General features: G+C 51.5%; 2 protein-coding genes and 1 non-coding gene across 3 annotated transcripts in view; 1 reads left to right on the top strand and 2 right to left on the bottom strand.

Annotated features, from left to right (window-relative positions):
* Positions 1-3,117: 3,117 nt before the first annotated feature.
* Positions 3,118-14,226, top strand: Polr3h (RNA polymerase III subunit H). The gene is made up of 6 exons (XM_050165694.1): positions 3,118-3,531; positions 7,398-7,494; positions 11,415-11,501; positions 11,885-11,948; positions 12,646-12,847; positions 13,609-14,226. Exons 1-6 carry the CDS (start codon positions 3,421-3,423, stop codon positions 13,660-13,662), a joined length of 615 nt encoding a protein of 204 aa, XP_050021651.1. The 5' UTR covers positions 3,118-3,420; the 3' UTR covers positions 13,663-14,226.
* LOC126515849 (small nucleolar RNA U3) lies at positions 5,909-6,122 on the bottom strand. The gene has a single exon (XR_007595936.1). It is a non-coding gene; the product is annotated as a small nucleolar RNA U3 (small nucleolar RNA).
* Positions 14,227-15,103: 877 nt separating the features above from the next.
* Positions 15,104-25,163, bottom strand: part of Aco2 (aconitase 2) — a 43,316-nt gene continuing 33,256 nt past the window's right edge. The window contains exons 8-18 of the mRNA XM_050165687.1: positions 24,506-24,597; positions 23,371-23,476; positions 21,401-21,558; positions 21,132-21,205; positions 20,506-20,617; positions 18,826-18,948; positions 18,463-18,618; positions 17,557-17,748; positions 16,401-16,533; positions 15,891-16,012; positions 15,104-15,612 (exon numbers count right to left, since the gene is read on the bottom strand). Of these exons, the coding sequence (XP_050021644.1) occupies positions 15,478-15,612; positions 15,891-16,012; positions 16,401-16,533; positions 17,557-17,748; positions 18,463-18,618; positions 18,826-18,948; positions 20,506-20,617; positions 21,132-21,205; positions 21,401-21,558; positions 23,371-23,476; positions 24,506-24,597 (1,403 nt within the window). The 3' untranslated portion in view covers positions 15,104-15,477. The remainder of the gene's footprint in view (positions 15,613-15,890; positions 16,013-16,400; positions 16,534-17,556; positions 17,749-18,462; positions 18,619-18,825; positions 18,949-20,505; positions 20,618-21,131; positions 21,206-21,400; positions 21,559-23,370; positions 23,477-24,505; positions 24,598-25,163) is intronic.

Here is a 25,163-nt window from a genome sequence, read left to right as displayed (position 1 = left end):
TAATATTTATTTATTTGTTATGTATACAATATTCTGTTTGTGTGTATGCCTGGAGGCCAGAAGAGGGCACCAGACCTCATTACAGATGGTTGTGAGCCACCATGTGGTTGCTGGGAATTGAACTCAGGACCTTTGGAAGAGCAGGCAATGCTCTTAACCACTGAGCCATCTCTCCAGCCCCAAATTTATTATTATTATTATTATTTATTGAGACTCACTATACCTCTGGCTCTTCTGGAACTCAATATGTAGACTAGAACAGGCTGCTTTTGAACACACAGAGCTCTGCCTTTCTCTGCCTCCTGAGTGATGGGTTAAAGGTGTGCGCCACCATGCCCAGCTGATGGTAAGGGACTAGAGAGGACAAGGGAACCTGCACAACTGGGAAGCAGAGAGAGGAAGAAAGGGGGAGGGGACACTGGAAGGACAGCGGGGAGGAGAAGGAATGAGAACGGAGACTAAGGGCATACAGCTGTCACACTTGCTGGCTGTATGTCACCTTGACACAAGCTAGAGTCATCTGAGAGGAGACAGCCCAGATTGAGAAAAGGCCTCCATAAGATTTGGCTGTATGTGAGGACATCTTGATTAGTAACTGATACGGGAGGCCCAGCCCATTGTGGGTCCTGGGTTCTATAAGAAAGCAGGCCGAGCAAGCCACGGAGAACAAGCCGGCCAGCAACATTCCACCATGATCTCTGCATCCACTCCTGCCCCCAGATTCCTGCCATATTTGAGTTCTTGCCTTGGTTTCCCTCAGGGGACTGTGACCCAGAATATGTGAGCGAAATAAACCCTTTCTTCCATAAGCTGCTTTTGGTCATGATTCATTTCAGCAATAGAAACTCAGACTAAGACAGCTATAAAGAGGCCATGATGAAACTGTATATGCAAATCTTAAACATAAAAGAAAGAAAATGAATAAAACAAGCATTCTGTTGGATCGTTTCCCAGCTGCGGCTGGTGTGCTTATTGAGCACACATAAGGAAGTTTGGACTAACCAACTTGTAGTATTAGCTGGTTTAAATGTCTAGATGTGGGGTGAGTGTGGCAGGGCATACATAACCCATCAGACCCTAGGATGATGGTTCTTAACCTCTGGGTCTTGACCTCTTTGAGGGTCCCATATCAGACGCCTTAGTTAGGGTTGCTATTGCTGTGAAGAGACCCCATAAGCATGGCACTCTTATGAAGGAAAAGCATTTCATTGGGGTGGCTTGCATTTCAGAGGTTAAGCTCATTAGCATCATGGTGGGACATCGTGGCGTGCAGGTAGACATGGTGCTGGACAGGGAGCTGAGTTTAGCATTTTGCGTAGACAACAGGAAGTGGTCTAACTCACTAGGGATGTCACTAGGGGACGTCAAAGCTCATCCCCGTAGTGACACACTTCCTCCAACAAGGCCACACCTACTCCAACAAAACCACACCTCCTAGTAGTGCCACTCCTTTTGGGGGCTGTTTTCTTTCAAACCATCACATTGGATATCCTGCATATCAGATATTTACAACACGACTCATAACAGTAACAAAATTACATTTACAAAGTAGCAACAAAATAATTTTATGGTTGGGGGTCCCACAATGTAAGGAACTGCACTAAAGGATCCCAGCACTAGGAAGGTCGAGAACCGCTGGACTAGGAGCATCTGCACCTGCAAACACGGAGTCAAGGCTTGACACACAGTAAGAGCCTGAAAAGTTTTCTTTTGGCTGGAGAGATGACTCAGCAGTGAAGAGCCCTGGCTGCTCTAGCAGAGAACCAGGGTTTACTTCCCAACACCCACACGGCGGCTCCCAATTAGCTGTAACTCCAGTTCCACGTCATTTGAGATCCTCTTCTGCACTTACACACTTACACATATGCAGGCAAAACACCTCATACACAGACACAGTTAAAACAAGCTACCTACACCAGGCGATGGTGGCGCACACCTTTAATCCCAGCGCTTGGGAGGCAGAGGCAGGCGGATCTCTGTGAGTTCGAGGCCAGCCTGGTCTACAAGAGCTAGTTCCAGGACAGGCTCGAAAGCCACAGAGAAACCCTATCTCGAAAAACCAAAAAATAAAAAAATTCAAAACCAAAACCCAAAACAAAAATGAAGTTACCTATGGATATCATAACTAATTCTTACCTCCCATGTCAGTTACCTGAAACACTTTGCTTCTAAGCTGTGGGGAGGGACACTAGTGTCTTACAGGTGGCAAGGGCCCTTCTATCACTGAGCTAAACCTCCACTCCTCAGCTCCAGCCCCAAAATACCTTATTTTCTTTTCCCTGTTTCCTTTTCCTTCTTCCTCCTCTCCTGTCTTCTTCCCCCCACCCTACTTCTTCTTGTACCCAGGCTGGCCTTGAATTCACTGTAGAGCTGAACTGAACTCCCAATTCTCCGGTCTTTCCCTCTCACATTCTGGGGTTATAGGTGTGTTTGCCATTGTGTCTGGCTCTCCAAAGTTACTCTTATTTATTGGCCGGGGTTTCGATGCTAAAACACAGGATCTCATTTTGTAGCTCAGGCTGGCCTTGAACCTTCGGTAATTATCTTTTCTAGAGCTGCTGGTATCATACACCTGAGAATATTAGTATGCACTCGTGTGCTTTTTGTTGAGTATGTCAATGTGGCACCACTTTCTGTCATCCAGAAAGGTTTTGGTGACCCTTTCTTGCCCAGCGTCTTGGGTACTGGTTTGGAGCAAGGTCTGGTTTTTGTTGTTTGAGGCAGGATTTCTCCATGTAGACTAGACTGGCTTCAGAACTCCACCTGCCTCTGCCTCTCGAGTGCTGGGGTTCAGGGTGTGCGCCAACAAGCGCGGCTATACGGATTGGTTTTGTTAGATTTGTATTTTTAAAGCATCTTTCCGGTTGAGAAAAAGATAACCAGGCCTGAAGCGCAGACTTGTCTCCTAGCAACCAGAACTCCCTGAGGGGCCTGCGGTTGGCTTGCTTAAGAAGGAGGTCCCGCCCCCTCAAAGCTCTACTCCGCTCCTCTCCCCTCACTGGCTGGAGGCAGCAGGAGACCCCGCCCACCTCCTGGCCACGCCCCTCTCCGGAGCCTCGTGTAGCTCCGTACCCCTCCGGGGCGGGCACAGGCTTCTTATTGGTCAGTTCTCCGGAAGCTGAGGAACCTCAGCTAGTTGCGCGTGAATGGTGCGTGGCTGCCGCTGCCGCTGCCGCTGCCGCGCGTGGGGCACGCGGAGCGGTGCGGGGAAGCTCAGGATTTGGGGGGTGGGTGGCGGTCCTCAGCTTCCTCCGGGGCCGGAGAGTAGCGTCCGCAAGCGGCACCGCAGGCTCTCCCGCGCGGCCCGGCTGCCGGCTTGGCTTGTCAGGCTGAGCGGGCACCGAAGCGGCTTGGGGACCTCCACCGCTCGCAGGCCCCGGTGCTTGACAGGCTCTCGGGTTCCCAGAGCCCCGGCGCAGGATGTTCGTCCTGGTGGAGATGGTGGACACCGTGCGCATACCGCCGTGGCAGTTTGAGCGGAAGCTCAACGACTCCGTTGCCGAGGAGCTGAACAAGAAATTGGCTAATAAGGTACTGGGCCCTGGGCTGGCGTGCGGGGTCCGATCCCGCCCCCTGCTAGCCTGGCTGACGCCTGGTTCAGCTTTAGCCTAGCCTTGGACACTTAAGTAACTTCATGTCGGGGTCTCCTTTCCTCTTCTTTCCTCTGAGCCAGGCTTGGATGTTAGAGGTACCCCAAGTAGTAAATGGGCCGGGCGAGGTAGCGCACACCCGTGGTCCCAGCTTCTTGGGTTTGTTGAGGCTTGCGAGATCGTGAGTTCGGGGCCAAAGTGAGCAACTCTGTAAGCCCCTGTCCCAAACAAATTAAAAAGCGTCGGGGTGTCGAACAGTGCTTAAATTTGCTTGGCCTTTGCGGGACTGTTGATTCCAGTCTTAGTATGGCCAGAAAAGAAACAACGGAGATACCACGCTCAAAATGAGTTTGTAAAAAGCGAGATTCCACATCCGGTTACTGTGCCGCCTCAGCCAAGTCACTGTCTCTGGGCCTCAGTTTTTATTAAAACGGGGATAATTGCTTTTCTCTCAACTGTTCATTGGGGTAGCTCTAGTAGTCCGAAGTTGTCGGGAGGTTTTGTCTATTCATTCTTTTTTTTTTAAATATATTTATTTATTTATTTATTTATTTATTTATTTATTNTATTATGCATACAATATTCTGTCTGTGTGCATGTCTGCAGGCCAGAAGAGGGCACCAGACTTCTTTACAGATGGTTGTGAGCCACCATGTGGTTGCTGGGGAATTGAACTCAGGACCTTTGGAAGAGCAGGCAATGCTCTTAACCACTGAGCCATCTCTCCAGCCCTGTCTATTCATTCTTAAATCGGTGTTTTTCACACCTGCTGTGGGCCTTTCTGCTCTCCTGTGGTGACTGCTTAGCCATTCTTTTCATGTCGTCTCTCTTCACACTTACCACAGTTATTTTCTTGTTTATTTAAGTTTTTTTAAATATTTATTTATTATGTATACAATGTTCTGTCTGTGTGTATGCCTGCAGGCCAGAAGAGGGCACCATACCTCATTTCAGATGGTTGTGAGCCACCATGTGGTTGGTGAGAATTGAACTCAGGACCTTTGGAAGAGCAAATAAAATCAATGGAAATAGGCAAATTCCCTAATTTGTATGAGTTGCTTACTTTGCCTTTTTTTGTTTGTTTTTTGTTTTTTTTTTTTTTTTTTTTTTTTTTTTTTGAGACTGGGTTTCTCTGTAGCTTTGGAGGCTGGCCTGGAACTCACAGAGATCCTGCTGCCTCTGCCACCCAAGTCTGGGATTAAAGGCGTGTGCCACCACCACCCAGCCAGATTTTACATTTTTTATCTTTGTGTATACCTGTGTGTGCCACAGCCCACAGAAGGTCAGAGGACAGTTTATGGATCCTTCCACCGTGTGGGTCACTGGGATTGAAATCAGCTGTTAGGCTTGGAGGTCTGGTGGCTTTCCCAGCTGAGCCTTGGTTACTGTGTTTCTCTTTCCATGGATACAGGGGTCTTCTCTGACTTATTCCTTTAACTATCTCCAACACTTAGCCAGGGCCCGTTAGCTGGGGGGGGGGGAGGTGGATACAGAGGCTCTGGCCCTGTGGTGCACAGAGAAGGGAAGGAAAGTCTTGACTGGCAGGGTCTCACACCACAGGAAGGGCAGGCATTCACACACCTGGGGAACAGGAGAAGCCAAGTGGAGGCTCTATGGTGAGGGTTGGAGCAGGCTGGGTATGAGGAGCTGTGCAGGCAGAATCATGAGCACGCGCAGAGGCCCTGAGGAAGGAGGGGTTGGTGGCCTCTCACAGGGCACCAAGGAAGCTGGCGTGGCTGCAACAGTGAGGGAGGACACTGTAGGAGACGGTATTCGGAGAGGTGGGGGCAGAAAGAGCAAGACTGGCTGGCTTTCTATAGGAGACAGGTGATCCCTCTACGGGAGGCTGAGGTGGGGAGGAGGCATGCATACAAGCCTGAGGCCTGGCCACTGGGGGAGCGAATACACAGACTCTTGACTTATTTTGGTTTGGCCTTGCAGTCAGAGAGGCCTGCCTGCCTCTGCTGTGCAGGTGTTAATATTAAAGGCACGTGCCGTTGTCTCAGTCAAGTTCAGTTGCCATGGAGAGATACTGTGACTAAGGCAGCTTCTGGAGGTTTAGTCTGTTATCAAGGCGGGGCACACCTGGTGCTGGAGCATCAGCTGAGCCTACCTTTAGATCCACAGACCAAGAGAACAGTAGTCTCAAAGCCCACCCCAGTGGCACACTTCCTTCAGCAAGGCCACACCTCCTGATCCTTCTGAAAATAGTGCCTCTCCCTGATGCCTCAGCATTCAAATCCATGGAGACCATTCTTATCCAACCCCCCACAGCCACCATATCCAGGGATTCTTTTGTTAAATTTTTTTCCCTGAAATTCATGCAGACTGCCCTCCCTCCCCCTCCTTCTCCCTCCAGAGGGAGAGAGCAGATCATCAGCCGCGAGAGGCAGCAGCAGAAAGGCGGCAGCCCGAGCTGCCTCACCCTCAGGAGGGAACCACATCTTGTCCTCGTGGTCGCGGGTGCCCCACACAGTCAGAGAAGCCTCTCCAGTAACAGACTATAGAGATGTTCCCTGATGGTGCACGCCTTTAATCCCAGCACTCAGGAGGCAGAGGCAAGAGGATCTCTGTGAGTTTGAGGCCAACCTGGTCTACGGAGTGAGTTCCAGGACAGCCAGGGCTACACAGAGAAACCCTGTCTCGAAGAACTAAAAAAGGAAAAGAAATCCCCGAAAGTGTAGTCTTCATTAATTTTTTTAATTCCATGTATTTTGCATGTGGGTATACATATCACAGCACGTAGGTGTAGGTGAGGACAGCTGTGAGGAGATGGTGAGTCTCCTATGTGGTCCTGGGCTGCAGCTTAAGTCCTCTGGATTGGTGGCAAGCACCTTGACTGCTGAACCCTTTTGCCAATTCCACCTCCCCACTTATTTTTGAGGCAGGGTCTCATGGGACCTGAACCAGGATGGCTCTGCCTCCACCTCTCAAGTCGCTATACCTGGCTGAGGCCAGGTCACTGACCCCTGTGAGAGGTGCCCCCACAGAAGAGCTCACCGGGGAGCTCTGCCCCAGCTCTGAAGTGCTCTGCTGCCTCTGAGTCCCTGCCAGCTCTGGTGAGGTGTGTGATTTAGAGGGTGGCGGATGTGCAGACACCGAGACAAGAATACCAGAGTGTGGGCTTGGGGGGTGTGGGGCTCTCTCTCCTGAAGGGCTTGACCACATAGCCCTGTGAGAGCCTCGACTGTGTGTATGAGGTGGTCTGAGTGTGGCAGGGTTCTTGTTTATTGTCTGTGATTTGGAGCATAGCCTTTAAGGTACTGGGAAATAGAGACTTGAGCAAGCAAGGCTTCCCACTGCCAGTCCTCACAGTGGTGACAATTTGGTCATTTGTGGTCTCTGAACCACCAGGAGACTTCATGTCCACCCTGCTCACTTAATAACGCTTCAGCTGGGGTCTTTTTTCTTTGGGGGGGGGGTTGGTTTGAGACAGGGTTTCTCTCTAGTCCTGGCTGTCCTCAAACTTGCTCTGTAGACCAGACTGGCCTCAGACTGCCTGCCTCTACCTCGAGAGTGCTGGAATTAAGGCATGTGCCATGATGTCCCATTTTTGAACATGGGAAAACTGAGGCTCAGAAAGGCAAAGCAGTGTCCTTGGTGGTCCCATAGTGAGGTGGAGTGGCTGGTCGTTCCCGCCCTGCTCTTTCCAGAGTTCTGCGTCCTGAGGTCCCTAACATTCAGCTCCTGCAGAGTCTTAGCTCACACCCCTCTAGAACAAGGGGAACTCGAAGCTCGCTTATAAGGAAGAGGGTTTTGGAGATGCTGGACCCCGGGGTCACTGTATGTATGCACGTGTGTGCACAGGTCGTATACAACGTGGGACTTTGCATCTGTCTGTTTGATATCACCAAGCTGGAAGATGCCTATGTATTCCCAGGGGACGGAGCCTCACATACCAAAGGTGGGTGACTTCTCTTCCTAGGGTGCCATATTTCTTGGGGCTCACTTTTCTGTAGCAAAAGATCAAGTTGTCATGCCTTTTGGGGTGGCAGGAGACCTGGACCCCAGCCTAATTCTGCTAGGAATTTACTTCTGTGACCATGGGTACTCTTGTCCCCTCTGGGCCTCAGTTTCCTTTCCTGTCAGACAGCAGTGTGGATGGGGAGAGTCTCAAGGCTGCTACGGTTTTGAGATTGGGATTGTGGTTCGACCTTCGGGTCCCTTGGGTTCCATCCAGTGCCCCCAATCCTTGCCCAGCCCTCAGGCCACTCATTGCTTCATGAGTGTGGTGAGGCCTGCTAGGCAAGGACCCTGAGCAGAGAGCAGAAGGTGAGGGTAGAGTGGCCTAGTGAGGTCTGGGGACCTGGAGGGGCAGGTAGGCCACAGCAATTAAAACTGGGCTCAGCGAGTGGCTCAGGGGTAAAAGTGCTTGCTGTACAAATCTAGAGACCTGAGTTTGATACCCAGAACTCACTAGAAGATGGAAGGAGAGACCTGACTGCACACAGTTTTCCTCTGATCTCCACATGGGGGGTGTGTGTCCCTGTGTGTGTCCGTCCTCTGAGCAGGGATGGTGATACGTACCTGTAATCCCAACACTTGGGAGGTGGAAGCAGTAGGACCAGGAGTTGCGGGCCAGCCTGGGCTAACAGCAGTAGTAGCTTCTATACCTTAGAACTGACAGGAGGACTAAGACATTTCTATAGCAGAGCTCAAGATGGGGCCTGGGCACCGAGGAAGTGTGGCATTGCTTGTTTCTGTTGGTTCTGGGGGTTCCTTGGGTGGTGCTATTCTGGGCAGGTCTTGGCCAGGGCTGGAGTGTCTGGTGTGGTGGTTTCAAAGGTCTGAAGTTCAGTGCCCAAGTATGTCTTCAGCCTTGCCTAGAGGCCACTGACCAATAGCTGTCACATGGCTAAGACTGAGGAATGGAGAGACAGACTTTCCCCTTATGAGGGAAAGTGTAGCAAAACTGAAAGGGATGTGCATCTGGGGGTGAAAGGGTGGTGGGCGGGACCTGGGGAGGTGGTGGAAGGGTCTGGTCAGCTTAGGTGTCTTCCCTGGAGGATGTAGGGACTCCTAGTCCTGCTTGCATGGTGCCATCAGCAGGACGGCCTGGAGGAACTCTGCACCCTGTCTTCAGGCCCTGGGTCGAATGTGTATCCTCAGCTTGCCCAGACCTTGCAGTGTCAGCCCGGAAATGCGGCAGAGGCAAAGAGCCCTGTGGCAGACACACAAGGCACAGTGGGGAACCTCATCTTTGTCCATGTTGGTCAGCCTCTCAGCCCAGAGACGGGTGGTCGAACATTCCGGAGTGGGCAGAGGCAGCCCGGGGTCTGTGCGGGCATCCTGAGACTAGGGGACGTCTCATGGCAGAGCTCTGCAGAGAGCCCCAGCAAGCAGGCTGTCTTTGTTTGGACTAGGAATTTTCATGAGCAAGCCCAGAGCATGGAAACAGCTATGAGTAGCCCTGTTCTTAGAGAGGAGCTTGGACAAGGGCAAGGCCTCTGTTCTCAGGGAACACTGCTGAGCTGGGCAGGCTCTGTTCTTGGACAAGAGCCTGTTGTCCAAGAGGCAAGTGCTAATAACTTGAGGAATACCAGAAACAAATTAGCTTTAAGGAAATGCTGCCTGTTTTCCCTTGGTGATATCTGACACTTGGTCTCCAGTATTGGTTTGTATTGTCCCCTAGACCCTGCTCACCCTGGGTCTCTTGTTTCACTGAGGGAGCTGTGTAAAGTTTGACCCTTGGAGTAAGTAAGTCCCACAGACCTGTGCTTCTGGCTCTGGTTCCTGGGATGGGGGCCTGTCACACAGTGGGAAGCTCTTGAGGGCCATGAGCACTGCGAGAGCATTGGGCCAAGTCCCGCTTCCTCCTCAGAAGGTCAGCTTGTTAGAGTCTTTCCTCTCCTTTTACCATTTGGGTCCTGGTGATCAAACTCCGGTGGTCAGACTTGGTCACAGCCTCTTTTTCCACTAACCATTTTGCTGGCCCTTCTTTGGAGTCGTGGCTGCTTCAGTGCCTCGTGTGAGTGAATTCAGGAATTTGTTCTTTTCCCAGACACTCCCAAGAGTGTGGAGTACACGTCCCCAGGATGTAGAGTTCGTATAATAGAATACATCTGCTTGTGCCTGCTAAGAGCAAATGATTCAAGTAGTTCCGCCCTCCCTCCGCTGCCCCCTGCTGGGGTGGGAATGGAGTACAGTCCTGGGGTGGAAACCCAGGGCCTCATGTCATTGAGTGTTCCACAACTGGGCCACATCTTCTAGCCCTTGGCTGTTGTCTTTTAAGACGGGGTCTCTCTGTATAGCCCTGGCTGTCCTGTAACAACTCATCATGTAGACCAGGCTAGCCTCAAACTCACAGAGATCTGCTTCCAGGATGCTGGGGTTAAAGGTGTGTGCCACCATGCCCAGCTTCAGCCTTCCTTTTCTTTCTTTCTTTTTTTTTTTTTTTTTTTTGATTTTCGAGACAGGGTTTCTCCGTAGCTTTTTGGTTCCTGTCCTGGAACTAGCTCTTGTAGACCAGGCTGGCCTCGAACTCACAGAGATCCGCCTGCCTCTGCCTCCCGAGTGCTGGGATTAAAGGCCACCACCACCCGGCTCAGCCTTCCTTTTGGAGGCTGATTACTGTGCCGCGTGTGTGTCTGTGTACACCGTACAGTAAAGGTGTGTGTTCATTGTCAGCGCACATGGGCTGCTCACCGCTTAGGCCCTGGGCCCTGCTTTACATGCTGTCCTCTCCTGGTAGGCCTGCGCCAACTAACCTGGCGGAGGCTTTGAGCTGAATGCTAGGTGCTGTGGGGGGCAATGTGTTTTCATCCTGTGGGTAAGCGGCCCATGTCTGCTCCTGCCTGCATTCTGGAAAGTTAGTAGAAGGCTCAGTCACCTTTAGGATGCTTGTCACCTCACGGGGTAGTGTGCAGGAAGGCAGGTGGACAGAGCTGGGCAAGGTAGGCCACTGAAGGAGCCCTGGTAGAAGAAGCCTGTGCTAGGAGCGAGTCTGAGGAAGGCTCATTCAACCTGGTGGCCTCGTCCGGGGAGAGACATCTAGGGTGGCTGTTAACCTGTGGGTCGTGACCCCCTTGGGTCGCATAGCAGATATCCTGTACATCCGATAGTTAATTACGATTCATAAGTTGTAAAATTACAGTTAGGAAGTAGCAGCAAAAATAATTTTATAGTTGGGGTCCGTGTATGAAGAGGTTGCAGTATTAGGAAGGTTGAGCACTGACCTAGAGGCTTCCCGTGACCGAATAGGCAGGGGAGCTGTGTAGTTAGAGTGGCACCCCAGCCTCTGAGCTGCCTCTTCCTCATGTGTTGGAAACGTGGCTGGCCCAGACAGTTCATAGCTGCGCTTGGTTAATGGCAGAGAGCATCTTCCTGTTGGAGGGGTGTGGCTTCTGCTGAGGCCAGCAGCCAGCCTTTCCCTTGGATTCAGGTGAGTGGGGAGCACACAGGACAAGGCCTGAGGACCCCTGAAGACTCCCCAGCTGTGTCTGGCATTTTTAGCATCCTGTCGCAGATTGGCTGTGCTGAAGGTGAGCTTGCTGGGGGACGGGGAGTTTGGAATTGACTTTGGAGTCACTAGTGGTCCAGAATCAAGGTTCAGGTGTGACTTGAGATGAATTTGGAAACCAGCCTTAGTCCAGGGCAGCAGGAGCTGCTGGTCCCTTTGGAGACCAAGCTGTGACCTTGCAGAAGAGAGGGAAGGTCGGTTCTCTGGCTTAGCAGACAGGTGTAGACCTGCAGGAAGACTTGGCGTGGACCATTGGGTAAGTGTGCTGGCAGAGAGGTGGACATAGGCGAATGTGATCAGCCCCAGGCTCCATGGCCACCATGGAGGGTCTGGTGTAACTGACAACAGTGTCCTTTCTTTTCCAGTCCATTTCCGATATGTGGTGTTCCACCCGTTCCTGGACGAAATCCTCATTGGAAAGATCAAAGGCTGCAGCCCAGAGGGTGTGCACGGTAAGGGAGGGTGACTGCTGGGGTGGGTGTGTCTGCTGACCAAGTGAGGGTGTCCTGTCCCCTCATCCAGCTGTCAGGTTTCACTCTAAGGCTACAGCTTAGGATCTTAGGGTGGCTACTGAGCAGGCGCACGTGACGGGCGCACAATCCATATGGCTCTCGGTGAGCACTCAGGGTGGAGAACTAGATCCTTGGAGCATTGCCCAGGGCTGCTCAGCACTTGGTGGTGGTATGGTTACAGATATGGGGCTTTGAGGAAGGAGGGGACAGATTGCCCTGGGGACACCTGGGCTGCACTGGGAAAGGGACTTGCAGTGTCCAGCCATCTCTTCTGTTGTCCCTTTGAAGTTCTCATCCCGTGCCATCATGTTCATTTCTTCCAGTCTCTTTGGGGTTCTTCGATGACATTCTCATCCCCCCCGAGTCACTGCAGCAGCCTGCCAAATTGTATCCTCTCAAGGTTAATGGGGCAGCTGACATCCGCGCTCCTGTGGTGACCCTGGGCTCTGTGATCTGCCACTGCTGGTGTGAAGCACCTGGTCCCCTGCTCCACTCTGATCTGCAGGAGTCATTTCAGAGATCCTTCCCCTAAGGAGCTGGAGTGCAGAGCCCCTGTGCTCTTCCTACATCTGGGCTGTTTTTAATGGGACAGTCAGTGGTCTTGGGAGAGGCTCGGCTGGCTTGTCACAACTGTATTCAGAGCTCCCAGCAGTCGCCTGACATGGAGGATGCAGTGAGCCACTAGAGGGCAGTGTGGCTCTGTAGGCTGTGGGGAAGCACAGATAGCCTCTGCTCACTCCCAGGCCTCTGCAGGGCAGGGGTAGGGACTGAATTGTCAGCAAATCTAGCCTAGCCTGGTTTTCCTTCTTAGGCAGGTACCTTTTAAACCTACCTCATTTTCTGGAGACCAGGGGAGCCACCTTCCTGTCAAACTAGTTAAGGCTTGAATGAGGCGTGTGGGGCGCTGGGTCATTCTCATCTCTAGACTTGGGTCCTGGCACAACTAGCTCCTCTCCAAGGAATAGCAGCACCTTTCCCTGGGATTCTCAGCCTGGAGTTGGCTCTAACTCGGGTAAGTACTTTCGAGGACCCTCTGCCTCCTGAACCTGCAGAGCGTGGTTGTGGCCTTGACCTTGGTCTCCAGTGACGAGGCGGAACAAGTCTGGGTGTGGGAGTATGAGACCGAGGAAGGAGCTCATGACCTGTACATGGACACTGGTGAGGAGATCCGCTTCAGGGTAGTGGATGAGAGCTTTGTGGACACGTCCCCCACAGGACCCAGCTCAGCTGAGGCTGCCTCTTCCAGCGAGGAGCTGCCAAAGAAGGAAGCGCCGTACACGCTTGTGGTAAGCTGATGGGGGGTTGCTTTCTTTCTTCCTTTTGGGGGGGGGCACTGAGACAGGGTTTCTCTGTGTATGTCTGGAACTAGCTCTTGTAGACCAGGCTGGCCTCAAACTCAGATCTGCCTGCCTCTCAAGTGCTGGGATTAAAGATGCGCACCACCACATCTGGCAAGGAGGCTGCTTTCTTGGAGTTCCACTTCTAGAACCCCCTCCTTAGCAGGTCAGATGTCTTATGAGTGTCATCTGTCACTTCTTAGCCTGCTTTTGTGGACTGGGGCTGAGGTGACAATGTTGCTGTGGTGTTGGGCAGGCTAGATGGGAGTATGTCCTATGCCCCCAGAGGGACAGCTCAGACTGGATTATGTCATGGGGATCTTTAAGGGAAGGAAAGAAAACCACGGAGGGGTTAGAGGGGTTAAAGTGGAGACTAGAGCAGGGTTCCAGGGAAAAGGGAGTCTCGGGTTCCTCCCTCGGTGTGACTTTGGGAGGCTCAGAAAGACAGGTCTAGGGCTGAGGAAGGATTACCTGATCCCAGTTGAGGCCATGGGGCCAATAAGCTAGCTTTTTCCTAAGAACCTGGAGAGCTGGGGCAGGAGTGACACTGTGGTTCCCAGTCTCTCCACAGCCTCCTGACTGTTAGGACTCCCGACCTTCCTTTTGCCTGTGCTGGGCCTGCCAGGTGCTACAGGGGGCGGTCACTGGGCCTCCTGTCCTGGGCAGTGCAGCTGAACCACCGGTGATACGTGTCTGTTTTTCGCTAACAGGGATCTATCAGTGAGCCAGGCCTGGGCCTTCTCTCCTGGTGGACCAGCAATTAGCCCTGGAGCTTAACAGTGACTGGCCAGCCTGAAGACCCTGCCCAGACCCGACAAAGTGGAGCAGATGCAGATTCTGAGGAGTGCTGCCCAGAGCCAGGCTGGGTGGAACCAGGAGTGCCACCCACTTGTCTTCCCGAGCTCTGGGTCTCTGCCTTCTGGAGCCACCCTGAAGTCCTCTGCACTCGATTGCTTTTGTTTTCCTGAGTCTCATGGATCCAGGCTGGCTTCTCACTTGCCGTGCAGCATAGAGTAGCCTTGAGTTTCTGATCCTCCAGCCTCTACCTCTTGAGTGCTGCGATTGCACGTGTGCACCCCCACGTTGAGTTTCTGTGGTAGGATGGAGCCAGGGCTGTGTGCACACCAGGCAGGCACTCTACCAACTTCCCCAGCACAAGGACTGGTTTATTTCTTCAGTGCTGAGGATGGAACCCAGGACCTCTTCCATGTGAGGCAGGTTATTGTACTACTAGGATGCAATAGGATGAGCTAGGCCCGTCCTATCCTTTCCTGTGAACTTCTGGTTTTCAGTGACAGAAGAAAATTTAATAAATAATGACAGCAGCAGTAACTCTCCTTTCAATAGCTGGCATGATCTAAGGTCACCAAATTGACGACCTGGGACAGCATTCCCAAGCTCGACAGTTGTAGGACTTGGGCATTTATGAGGGCAGGCTGCCTCTGCTGAGCTTGGTGCTCTGTAGTAGAGGTAGAGGCACCAGACTTCTCCTGGATTACCGTCACCTGTGGAAGGAGTGGCCGCCGCCCCCCCACGGCCCTCCCCCCCCCCTCCCCCCCCCCCCCCCCCCCCCCCCCCCCCCCGGTGAGCCAAACCAACTCCTTGCCTAGGAAATGGAGGCTGTGGGATTACTGTCCTAGGGCTACCTTATAAGAAGCCTGGTGTTGCTGCCGCCTCAGCTGGGACAAGTATCATGGGGTTTGTGATGCCCCACGTCTCGGCAAATGACTGCCAAGCCCTGCTGTCCTTTTCTCCAATGGCACTGAGACACTTGTGTAATAAATCCTATTTTGTGACAGACCTCCTTGGCCTGCCTGGGTCTTCCCATCTGATGCTGCCTAAGGAAGAGGCCCCACCCTTCTGCAGAGGCGAGGGTTGGCAAAGGGCATTAGTTTTCAGGCTGCTTTATCTAGTTCAGGCTGGACTTGGGAGGCAGAGGCAGGTGGCTCTCCAAGTAAAAGTACTGGGCGCTGGGATTTAAGATAGGTGCTGCACCTCCTCTCAGGGTAGTTAAAGACCAGATCTAGTGCATCAGTCCCCAGGGAACAGAGGAGGTAGCTCTGGGTCCCTGAAGCTCTAGCCGACTCCAGTTATCCCAACTTTGCTTTAATAACCCAGGCCTGGTGAGGCCTCTGCTGACCTTGGCTTAAGTCTCCCTGAGTGCAAGCTGATAGTCGCAGATACCAACCACTCTCACACAGAACAGTCAATGGATTTGGATTTTTTTTTTTTTTTTGTAAGAACAGAAGGTTCTCTAAAATCCTTCAGCCACCAGTGAAATGATCAGGCAGGATAAAACTTCTTTAGGAGTGCTGTCATTAAAAATAAATACAGGTGCATGGGCTGTTGAAGGACGAATCAAACTGAAAAGGAAGGCCGGGGCTGGGACATAATCTTTAGTGCCCTCCATGGTGGCTCGCTCAGTGGGCTGAGGATGAGGAGAGCAGGAAGCAGGTCCGGTCACCATCTTAGAGCTGGAGGCCACGCTGGACAGACCAGCTGACTGATGATGCACATGGACCTGTACTTTTGACACCCAGCAGGGTCTAGAGGGACACGACAGCCCGCCTGGACCTTCCTTATTGCTGCAGCTCCTTCATCCTGTTTAGGGCACTGCCTGCACGGAACCACTCGATCTGAGTCTCGTTGAAGGTGTGGTTCAGGAGGATGGTTTCCTGGGTCCCATTAGGGTGCTTGATGATGCATTTCAGAGGCTGCAAAGGAAAGACACATGTGGGTGGGGAGTGGAGGGTGCTCCTAGGAACACAGTCCTCACTGGGCACTGGGAAGGCCCAAGGCATTGCATCAGGCAAGCTATTTGGGCACTGAGTGCCAGGCCAGGGGTAATGGGTCTCAGCTGGGTGGAACATGGATTTCTAAGAGCCGTAAATATGGCATGGCTGGTTTTAGTAGGACAAGAAGCAAGGGACTATCCAACCCCAACTGCCTAAGAGATCCCCAGTCTGCCTGCCCTCCTTCCTAGCCCCCTGACCTTGCCAGGGGCAAAGTCCTTCAGGCCTTGAATGGTCAGCTTGTCCACTGGATGGATCTTGTTGTAGTCAGAGGGGTCGGCAAAGGTGAGGGGCAGCAAGCCCTGCTTCTTTAGATTGGTTTCTGGAAGACAAAGATGAAGTCAAAAAGTGTGGGTCCTCTGCCCAGGGACCCTAACTAGCTGAGGAGTATTCTCTAGAACACCAGGAGACAGACCCTCAACCTAGTCCTGCTGGGGATAAACAGGCAGTGACTATAGTGCCCAAGTCCTCTGGGTCCCAGCTCTTCTTTCCCCAGTAGCACTCCAGGCAGGCTTGGATTAGTGCCTTGGATTTCAACCGACAAGCTTAGAACCAATGCCAGTGTTGGTGGGGGGCTACGAGCATCAGATTCGGTAGGTGGGGGCAGGCTACGTGGAATATGGGAGCATGGACTCCAGGCCCAAGTTGTCTATTGACAGTAGGTGACCTAGGACCTTGAGTGAGGAGCAGCACCCAAGGGTCTGGCTCACCGTGGATCCTGGCGAAGCTCTTGGTGATGATGGCCCGGCCCCCGAGGTGGCGAGGCTCCAATGCTGCGTGTTCCCGGCTGGAGCCTTCACCATAGTTCTCGTCTCCGATCACTACCCACCTGATGCCATGTTTCTGTCAGGTAATGGGGACACAGTGCTGAGGGTGCTGCCTGTACCTGCCTAACCTTGGGCAAGTTGACGTTCAGAATCGGGAGGGGGCAGTTCCTTTGCTATTGTTCACGAGGAGCAGCTGGACTTGAAATGAATTAGGCCAAATAAGGCCCCAAGGGAGCAGGCAGTGGACAAGGAAGCAGCTAGCCTTCAGGGAGCAGTACAGAGGCAGGGTGGGCGGAGGCTCCATTTTTGAGAGCCAAGCCGTGGCTGCACAGTGGGAGCAGGAGACTCACTAGGGCCTTGGAGGCACCAAAGGGCCATTTAGTTGTACAGTCAATAGTATGGACTTGAGGAGACTACAGTTCCTTAAGCACCTGCACTGTCCCAGTCAGCCACAAGGAGGTGCCAGATGACCCTCACACTACCCTAGAACAGTCTAGACCTTCCAAGAAGTGGACCAGGGTTGAAGAAATGGCTCCACAGTAAAGAGCACCTGTGGCTCTTTCAGAGGAACCAGGTTCTAATCCTAGCACCCACGCAGCAGTCACAACCATATCTAACTCCAATTCTAAGGGGTGGGGGTAGGAGTCCTCTTCTAGCCTCTGAGGACACCAGACATGCACATGGTAAACACATGCAGGCAAAACCCATATATACAAAAAGTAGAGTGGCAGTGCTGGCCCACGGCTTTAATCCCAGCACTCAGGAGGCAGAGGCAGGCGGATCTCCAGGCCATCTGGTCTACAGGACGAGTTCCAAGACAGCCAGAGTTTCAAAGAAACAAAATGAGGTGGAAACCCTGGCTCAGGCCTGGGTTCTGGGAAACCACCTGTGGCTTTTCTGAGCTTCCCTTTGTTTCCTTCAACCTCTCCGGTCTGGGTCAAACACCTGCTGTGATTCCTGACTCCAGGGCAGGGTCTCTTGGGTGTTAGGAGAGCAATTTTCTCCAGGTATGTCTTACCCCACTCCCTCTGCCCCCTCCCCTCCCAGCCCTCAGGAGAGCGGCTGCCAACACCGTTTCCACCAAACAATGCTGGCCTACCTTGTAGTATCGAGCAGTGTCAGGGACAGGACCAAACTCCTGGGTGACGGCATTGCGCACGGAGTTGGCCTTGCCGTTCTCAATGTTGATGGCACCGATGAGTAGGTTATTCGAGATGTTGTCCAGATGTCCACGGAACTTGAGCCAGGGGCCAGCAGCAGAAATGTGGTCGGTGGTGCACTTCCCTTTGACCTTGCGTGGGTGAACAGAGAAGACAGGCCAGGTTAGACCTGAGTACTGGGTGAAGGGAGAAGCCTTCCAGAGACATGCAACAGTGACCAGAACTATGAGGGTAGATGAGGGTTATGTCTGGCCTAGAACCTGTTGTCTGTGGAGTGAGTCCTGGTGTTCCCATGCCCACTTGGTTCAGGTAAGACCATCACCCACCCCATCAAAAGCTCCAGTGTGCTTTCTCCATGACAGGATACTCTCTCCCGGGATAGGTTAGACATGGAGGACAGATGCAGCTGTTTGCTTATTCAGCTAAGCTGCCTACGGTGGGAGATCAGCGACTCCACACCAGACACAGGAGCAAGGAGTCATGTCTGGGGCCTGGCTCACACAAGCTAAATACTGGCTGTCACAGGCGTGCCTGGACACCCCTTAGTAAGCCCATAAATTATTGTCAGACATGAGTCTGAGGCCTTGACCACACTAGAAAGGCCAAGCTCCCGAACAGTCCCTATCTGGTAATGACCCATAGGAATGCTGTGGAGTCTTGTGAGTCTAGAGCTGAGCTAAGTCACACGTGATGCATTCACCACACCACATGGCTGAGGTCTGTCCAGCCCAGAGCCATGGAGAAGGGGAAACTACAGGCTGCTGTGATCTCTTTCCCCTTGCAACCAGCCTCTCTGCTACCATGGGGTCAGTCATGCCCAATGCTTGTGGCATGCTCGTGCCAACCTTGATGAGGATCTGCAGGTCCTCCAGGTCTTTGCCGTCCCACTTGTCAAAAGGCTCCAAGAGCTGTAGGCGCTGGCTGGTAGGGCTCACGTCCACTCGCTGCCCACTGCTGTCCTTGGGGGGGTGCTGGTAGGTATCCTGCCCTGGGTCAAAGTCCTACAGAAGGGATGGAGACACACTGGGCACTGAGTCCTTAATCCCCACATGGATGTCTCCTAGATCACAAGCTTCCCTGGCCCCAAACCTCACTCGTTCTCAGTAACAGTGTTACCCCCCCCCCCCCCCGCCCCCCATGAGCCCAGGCAGCTAGGCTAAGGCGGGCCTATGGTCAGCCAACCACACAAAATGGTAGCATCTGCTCACCGATCTGGGAAGCTCATCTGCATCTGGAGCCTCCAGCTTGAACTTCTTGCCATCCTTGCCTGTCAAGAAGTCAGTTTCTGGGTTGAACTTAAGGGTTCCTGCAATGGCCAGGGCTGTGACAATCTGAAATGGAGGAGTCCAGTTTGCTGGTTAGCACCAGACACCCACACCTACCTACATATGCTCTTCTTTTTTAAAATTGTTTTTATTATTGTGTGTGAATGTGTGTATGGTATGCATGTGTGCATATGGGTGCCAAAACATAGATGTTGGGGTCAGAAAACAACTCTGTGTGGTTGATTATCTCCCATCTTTATAGGGCAGGGATGAGGTGTGTGTTTCTGGACATTGAACTCAGGTCTCCGGGGTTATGTGTAGCACGCACTTTCGTCTGCTGAGTCATCTTGCTGACCCTCCAGGTCTCACAGTGAGCCTGGAGCTTTGCTCTTTGGCTATGCTGGCTGGCCAACAAGCCCCAGGGATTTTGTTTTTTTTTTTTAATGTGGGTGCTGGGAAGTCAGACTCAGACCCTCATACTTGTACAGCAACAACTTCACCTACTGAGGCATCTTCCTCTTCCCAGGTCCCTCTTCTGAAGCCAGAACTGTAGAGCTGTCTTTGGGACCATGAGCCACTGGGCCTGCAGAGTACTCATGCTCCCAAGGGCCACTTGGCCTCTACAATGGCTTCCCCCAGGCTAGGCCAGCACTACTATGGCACTTTCCTGTCTCTTGCGGGTGCCCTGGATAGAGAGGAGGCCCAGGACACAAATGCTTCAGTGCTGGAAATGTTCTTGCTTGGCAGCAAAGGAAAAGAGAGAACCATTTCCTCACTTAGCAATGAGAGCTCTGGAACACGCAGTAAAGTCAAGAGACTGGCCCTGTGCTGGAGATGGGCGAGGTGGGGCAGCCACTCAGTGCCAAGGATGCAGCTGATCAAGGGCCACAGTGACGATCAATGACCATAATAACAGCGAAGGCACATTTTTACTGAACACAGAAGCCGAGCTGGAGACATGCCTGTGGTCTCAGTCACTCACAAGGAAGGGAAGAGGGTGGGGGCGACTATTAAGCCAGCAATTCACATAACCTCTCACAGGACCTGGAAGGTAAGTATGGTAGCCAAGCTCATGTAGTCAGGAGAGCAAGGACTTGTCTCAGTGAAATGCCATAGTCCATACTCATAACTACCAATTGTGCTAAATGGTTGAGACCCTTAAGAATTGAGGGAGATGGGCTGAAGAGATGGCTCAAGGCTAAGAGCACTGACTATTCTTCCAGAGGTCCTAAGTTCAATTCCCAGAAACCACATGGTGGCTCACAACCATCTGTAATGAGATCTGGTATCCTCTTCTGGTCTGTAGACACACATGCAGACAAAACACTGTATACATAATAAATAAATAAATAAATAAATAAATAAATAAATAAATAAATAAATAAATAAATGAAAAAAAAAAGAATTGAGGGAGACCCAGGCAGAAATCACCAAGTCAGCCATGGCTCATGGCTTCCCCTTGGATAACTCATTAGCGGTGACTGCTGCTGGGTAGGGACTAATAGGAGAGACTAATTTTGTCCTTTTATATTTTCTAGAACATTCTATAATGCCAACCCTCTGATCCACTAGGAACAGAACTCCCAAGGTAGTTTCAGGCTAAGCCTGGGCATGCAGTCTCACCTCTGGAGATGTGACAAAGGCATGGGTCTCAGGATTCGCGTCGTTGCGTCCTGTGAAGTTCCTGTTGTAGGAGGTGACGATTGTATTCTTCTCCCCCTTCTTGATGTCTTTCCTGCCAGAGCAGAGAGGACAGGATTAGAGATACCTAGCCCTGTCACGCGGGCTGCCCAGAGGCCAGGTGGTCTGAGTTCTTATGGTGCATACCTAGCTCATGACAGGAGGGGAATGGGAATGCCCTGAAAAGTTGCCTCCTCTGAGGTACTCATGCACTCAGCACAGGGGACAACCTCAAGGTCACTGGGTCACATCTGAGACTGAGGAAGAGAGGCACAGTCAAGCCTGAGGTCTGAGTCTCCTCACCTGGGCAGCTCCATCAGAACAACCACTTGCTTGCTAGGATGTAGCCTTTGTTGGCTTCTGCCTGCCTGCCATGGTTTCTGTCTCTGACCGCTCAGGGCTTTTATAAGGCTCTTTCTAATCTGGGTGCCCAGCCATGTCTGACAAGTACTAACTTGTAGCAGTCTGTGGAACCAGAGCCCTTGGGCTGGAATCTTCTTTCCGGCATTTATTCTGGAACTCTAAACCCATGGAGACAGAGGCTGACCTCTCAGCGATGTCCTGCTTACCTGTCCCACTGGCCAATGCAAGGGCCACAGGCATTGGCCAAAACAACGCCACCTACATCCCTCAGGATCTTTGCCTGCAGGGGACAAAAGAGGACAGGAAACTATCAGGGCCAGGCACAAGGCTGATGGCAGTGAGTAAGACAGCAGCCTGGAGGATGAAAAGCTGTGTCTGCATTGCCGTAGCCCAACAGGCCGTGGCTTGTCCTATCCTGAAGCATATATCAGCAGGGATGGTAGGAAGCCAGGGGCAGACACAGGTGGATACTCACATAACCATCCCGTTCAATGGTGGCACGGATCTGCTCAGAGCCTGGTGTGATGGTGAACTGGGACTTGCACTTGAGTCCATGGGCCAGTGCCTGCTTGGCCACAGCTGCTGACCGTCCCATGTCCTCATAGCTTGAATTGGTGCAGCTGCCAATCAAACCTGGTATATTGTGGGTGGTAAAGACAAGTCAGGAGATTGTGAGCAGAAGTCTCCATCTGACCTGGACAAAGTTCACTTACTGATCTGGCACAGAGATTATTTCTAATAGACAGGCTGGAAGCAACTTAGGTATCCACAATAAAGAAAGTCACTCATGGCCCAGTCACTAACATTCACTGACCATGACACTGAACACAGGTCATAGCAAAACCACTTTCACGCCAATTTATACATAAGCTTCTTTTTTAAATATTTATTTATTATGTATACAATATTCTGTCTGTATGTCTGCAGGCCAGAAGAGAGCAGCACTAGATCTCATTACAGATGGTTGTGAGCCACCATGTGGTTGCCGCGAATTGAACTCAGGACCTTTGGAAGAGCAGGCAATGCTCTTAACCACTGAGCCATCTCTCCAGCCCTACATAATCTTAAGTACACATAAAACCCAAAGAGAGTGCAGGGCGGTGGTGGTTCATGCCTTTAATCCCAGATTGTGAGGCAGAGGCAGGGGGATCTTTGAGTTCAAGGCCAGTATGGTCTACTTAGATAGTTCTAAGATATAGTCAGGGTTACATAGCGAGGCCCTGTCTCAGAAAAAGAAAAAGCGCGTTATAAAAAAGTACAGAGCCGGGTGGTGGTGGCGCACGCCTTTAATTCGAGCACTCAGGAGGCAGATCTCTGTGAATTTGAGGCCAGCCTGGTCTACAAGACCTAGTTCCAGGACAGATCCAAAGCTATAGAGAAACCCTGCTTTGAAAAACCAAAACAAAAAGCAAAACAAACAAACATCAGCAGAACTGAAGGACAGAATACTGTCTATTGATACCAAGTTTCCCCTATCAATGCAGCCACTTTTTTTTTCTTTTTTTTTTTGGGGGGGGGGGTAGATGGCTGGCCTTGAACTCACAGATTCAACTGCCCTGCCTCTTGATGCTGGGATTAAAAACAGGCACCACCACGCCTAGCCAGCAGTTTATTTTCTAATTATTAAACCATCTTTTTAAAAAATAATTTACTTCAAACTAGTAAGGGTGAGCATTTTATGTAATATTATTTAATTCTAGACACTATAGAAAGTTCTTTTCACCCTTAGGAAAGGGGCAAATTTGACTATCACTCCTGAGTTACAGATGGGGAACCAGGCTTGCTTTCTGAAGTGAGACTGTGTATTAGCAGGTGGCATAGGCACATTTATACTGAAAATGATTTTTGTTTATCTGGAAGCTGAGTGTAACAGCGAGCTGTACTGTTCTGGCAACTCTGAGCCCTCCCTCCGCTCCACAGTGACGCCTCCCATGCGTCAGCTGAAGAACAGCGGGCTGATTTCCTCTTGGTTTGTGTCTGGAGAAACTTGCTGAGAGCACAACTACTAAGTTGCAGTGCCAGGATTCAAACCAAGGCCTCGTGAGTGCAGGACCCAGACTCTGGACAGCCAGGCTGTGCCAGATCCCAGCCAGTGCACCCACCCGCACAGGTAAACAGCAGCACAACTGGTTCATTTGTGCTTGTACACAAGTCTACTTACAGAAAGATGTGCATGTTCATATACACAGCTACACAGCAACATTCTCAAAGAACATTGTTCTGGTTAAGGATTGGAGTTAGAGGTGTTTTAAGACTCTTCTTGTGAATGTTCACTACATTACAATAAATATGTTTCTTTCTATAGCAAGCAGGGGTAATATGAATACTCATACCTACTGCAGAAAGGGCCTGCCTTAGGAAACACTGTAAAGATGAGTGTCCATAGCTCTGGGCTGAGCTGCTGACCCAGACACCTACCAACCCAACCAGGTGGAAGGCACTCACCCACTCTGATGTCCAGAGGCCAGCCCTCCTTCTCTGCCACACTGCCCACATCTGCTACTGGATGAGCCAAGTCAGGTGTGAAGGGTCCATTTATATGTGGCTTTAGCTGAAAAGACAAGGAAGGGCAAGGAGCAGAGAGAGGCAGAAATACTGAGGATGGACTCTTCAGATTCCCCACATTTCTATAGAAGGAAAGGCTCCTCGTGTTCTCACGGCTCGAGCCCTGTCCCAGGAGACAGGCCGCACACAGCACTTGAATTCCTAGCCCTATCAGGCTGTCCTCATCTCTACACGGTACACATACGATGGGGCTCATCAGCCTCACAAGCCCATCACCTCCCAAACTACACTGGTGATGAGGTCCGCACTCCAGCTACTTGAGAGCCTGAGGCAGGATGACTGCAAGTATAGAATCCACCTGGGTTACAAAGTCAGTTCAAGATGAGCTTGAGTAACTTAGTGAGACTCTGTCTTACAGTAAAAAGACGAGGGCTGGGGACACGGATCTGTGTAAGGTGCTTTCTAGAAGTTGAGAGCTCTGGGTTCAACTGTACTACCAGAGGTCAGGATGGAGCAAAAATGTTCCTACTGCAATCTTCTGACAGCAGACCACAGCCAGATGCTTTTCACATGCAGGACTAACGAGTGCCTGCCATCAATACACCAGACTATTACTACACGAATCAGCCTTTAGCTCACACCCACCTTGGGTTTCACACTTGGTGAAATGAGGCCTTCAGAGACAGATCAGCTTGCATCAGAACCAAGGCTGGCACTGAACTTCACACAGCCTGGCTTCTGTTGCTCTAGAGGCCTTTCCTGGCTCCCTGAAACCTCAGCATCCCAACCCACTGCAATGTGCCCTATGGACTCAAAGCAAATGAATCCCCACGTCAAGTTCCTGGCCTCCACTAAAGTTGGGGTAGCACATGGACACTTACATCAGACTTGCTTTCTCCATGGCCATATGCCATCTCCTCCTTCTACCTACCCCCATTCCTGCCTGATTTAGGCCCTAGGAACCAAGGGCCAACTGCCATGCTGGGTGTACTGGTAGGACCCACGCCCTCATCCCCCAGCCAAAAATGGAAAGTCCCACCCTCAGCAATCCCCCAAACCCTACTCCTGCCCTCACCTCATTGAGGTTAATTTCAATCACTTGGTCATATTGGCAGCCAGGGTCAGGAACTAAGTGATCCTTGAATTCTTCAGCAAGACTGGCAATGTCTGGAATCAACAAAGGAGGAAAATGAAACAGAAATTGGTTTTGAGACTTTGTTTATTTGTATACCTGAACCAGATACCTGCCACTTACCAAACAGCAGGTTCCAGGCAGTAACTAAGCCAATAGAGGGACAAATCCAACAGCACAGGATGCTGTCCCTGCCCACCAGGAACTCAGCCTTCTGCAGAGGCTGTCAGTGAATGGAGAATGAGGAGACATCGGGAGACATGCAGGGTATGAAAAATGGAGCACTGGATTACAGGCACACCCCACCACACAGCGTGTGTGGAGCAGATAGTCTCCCTGTCTCCCCCCTCCGCCCCCAGACGAGGTTTCTCTGTGCAGTCCTGGCTGTCCTGGAATTCGCTTTGTAGATGAGGCTCTCCTAGAATTCAAGAGATCACCGCCTCTTGAGTGCTAGGATTAAAGGTGTGCACCATCACCGACCCGTGAGGACCAGAATTTTTAAATTCTTTTTTTTTTTTTTTTTTAATTTTATGTGTATTATATGTGTATTGTTTTGGCATGGGAGGTTTCAGAACCCCTGAAACAGGAGTAAGACAGTTGT

This window comes from Alexandromys fortis, unplaced genomic scaffold (genome assembly GCF_014885135.2).
Source record: "Alexandromys fortis isolate MF-2015 unplaced genomic scaffold, M_Fortis_MF-2015_v1.1 scaffold_157, whole genome shotgun sequence".
Lineage (NCBI taxonomy): Eukaryota > Metazoa > Chordata > Mammalia > Rodentia > Cricetidae > Alexandromys > Alexandromys fortis.
The sequence above is the reverse complement of the archived record's forward strand: the minus strand, read 5'-3'. Positions and strand labels throughout refer to the sequence as shown.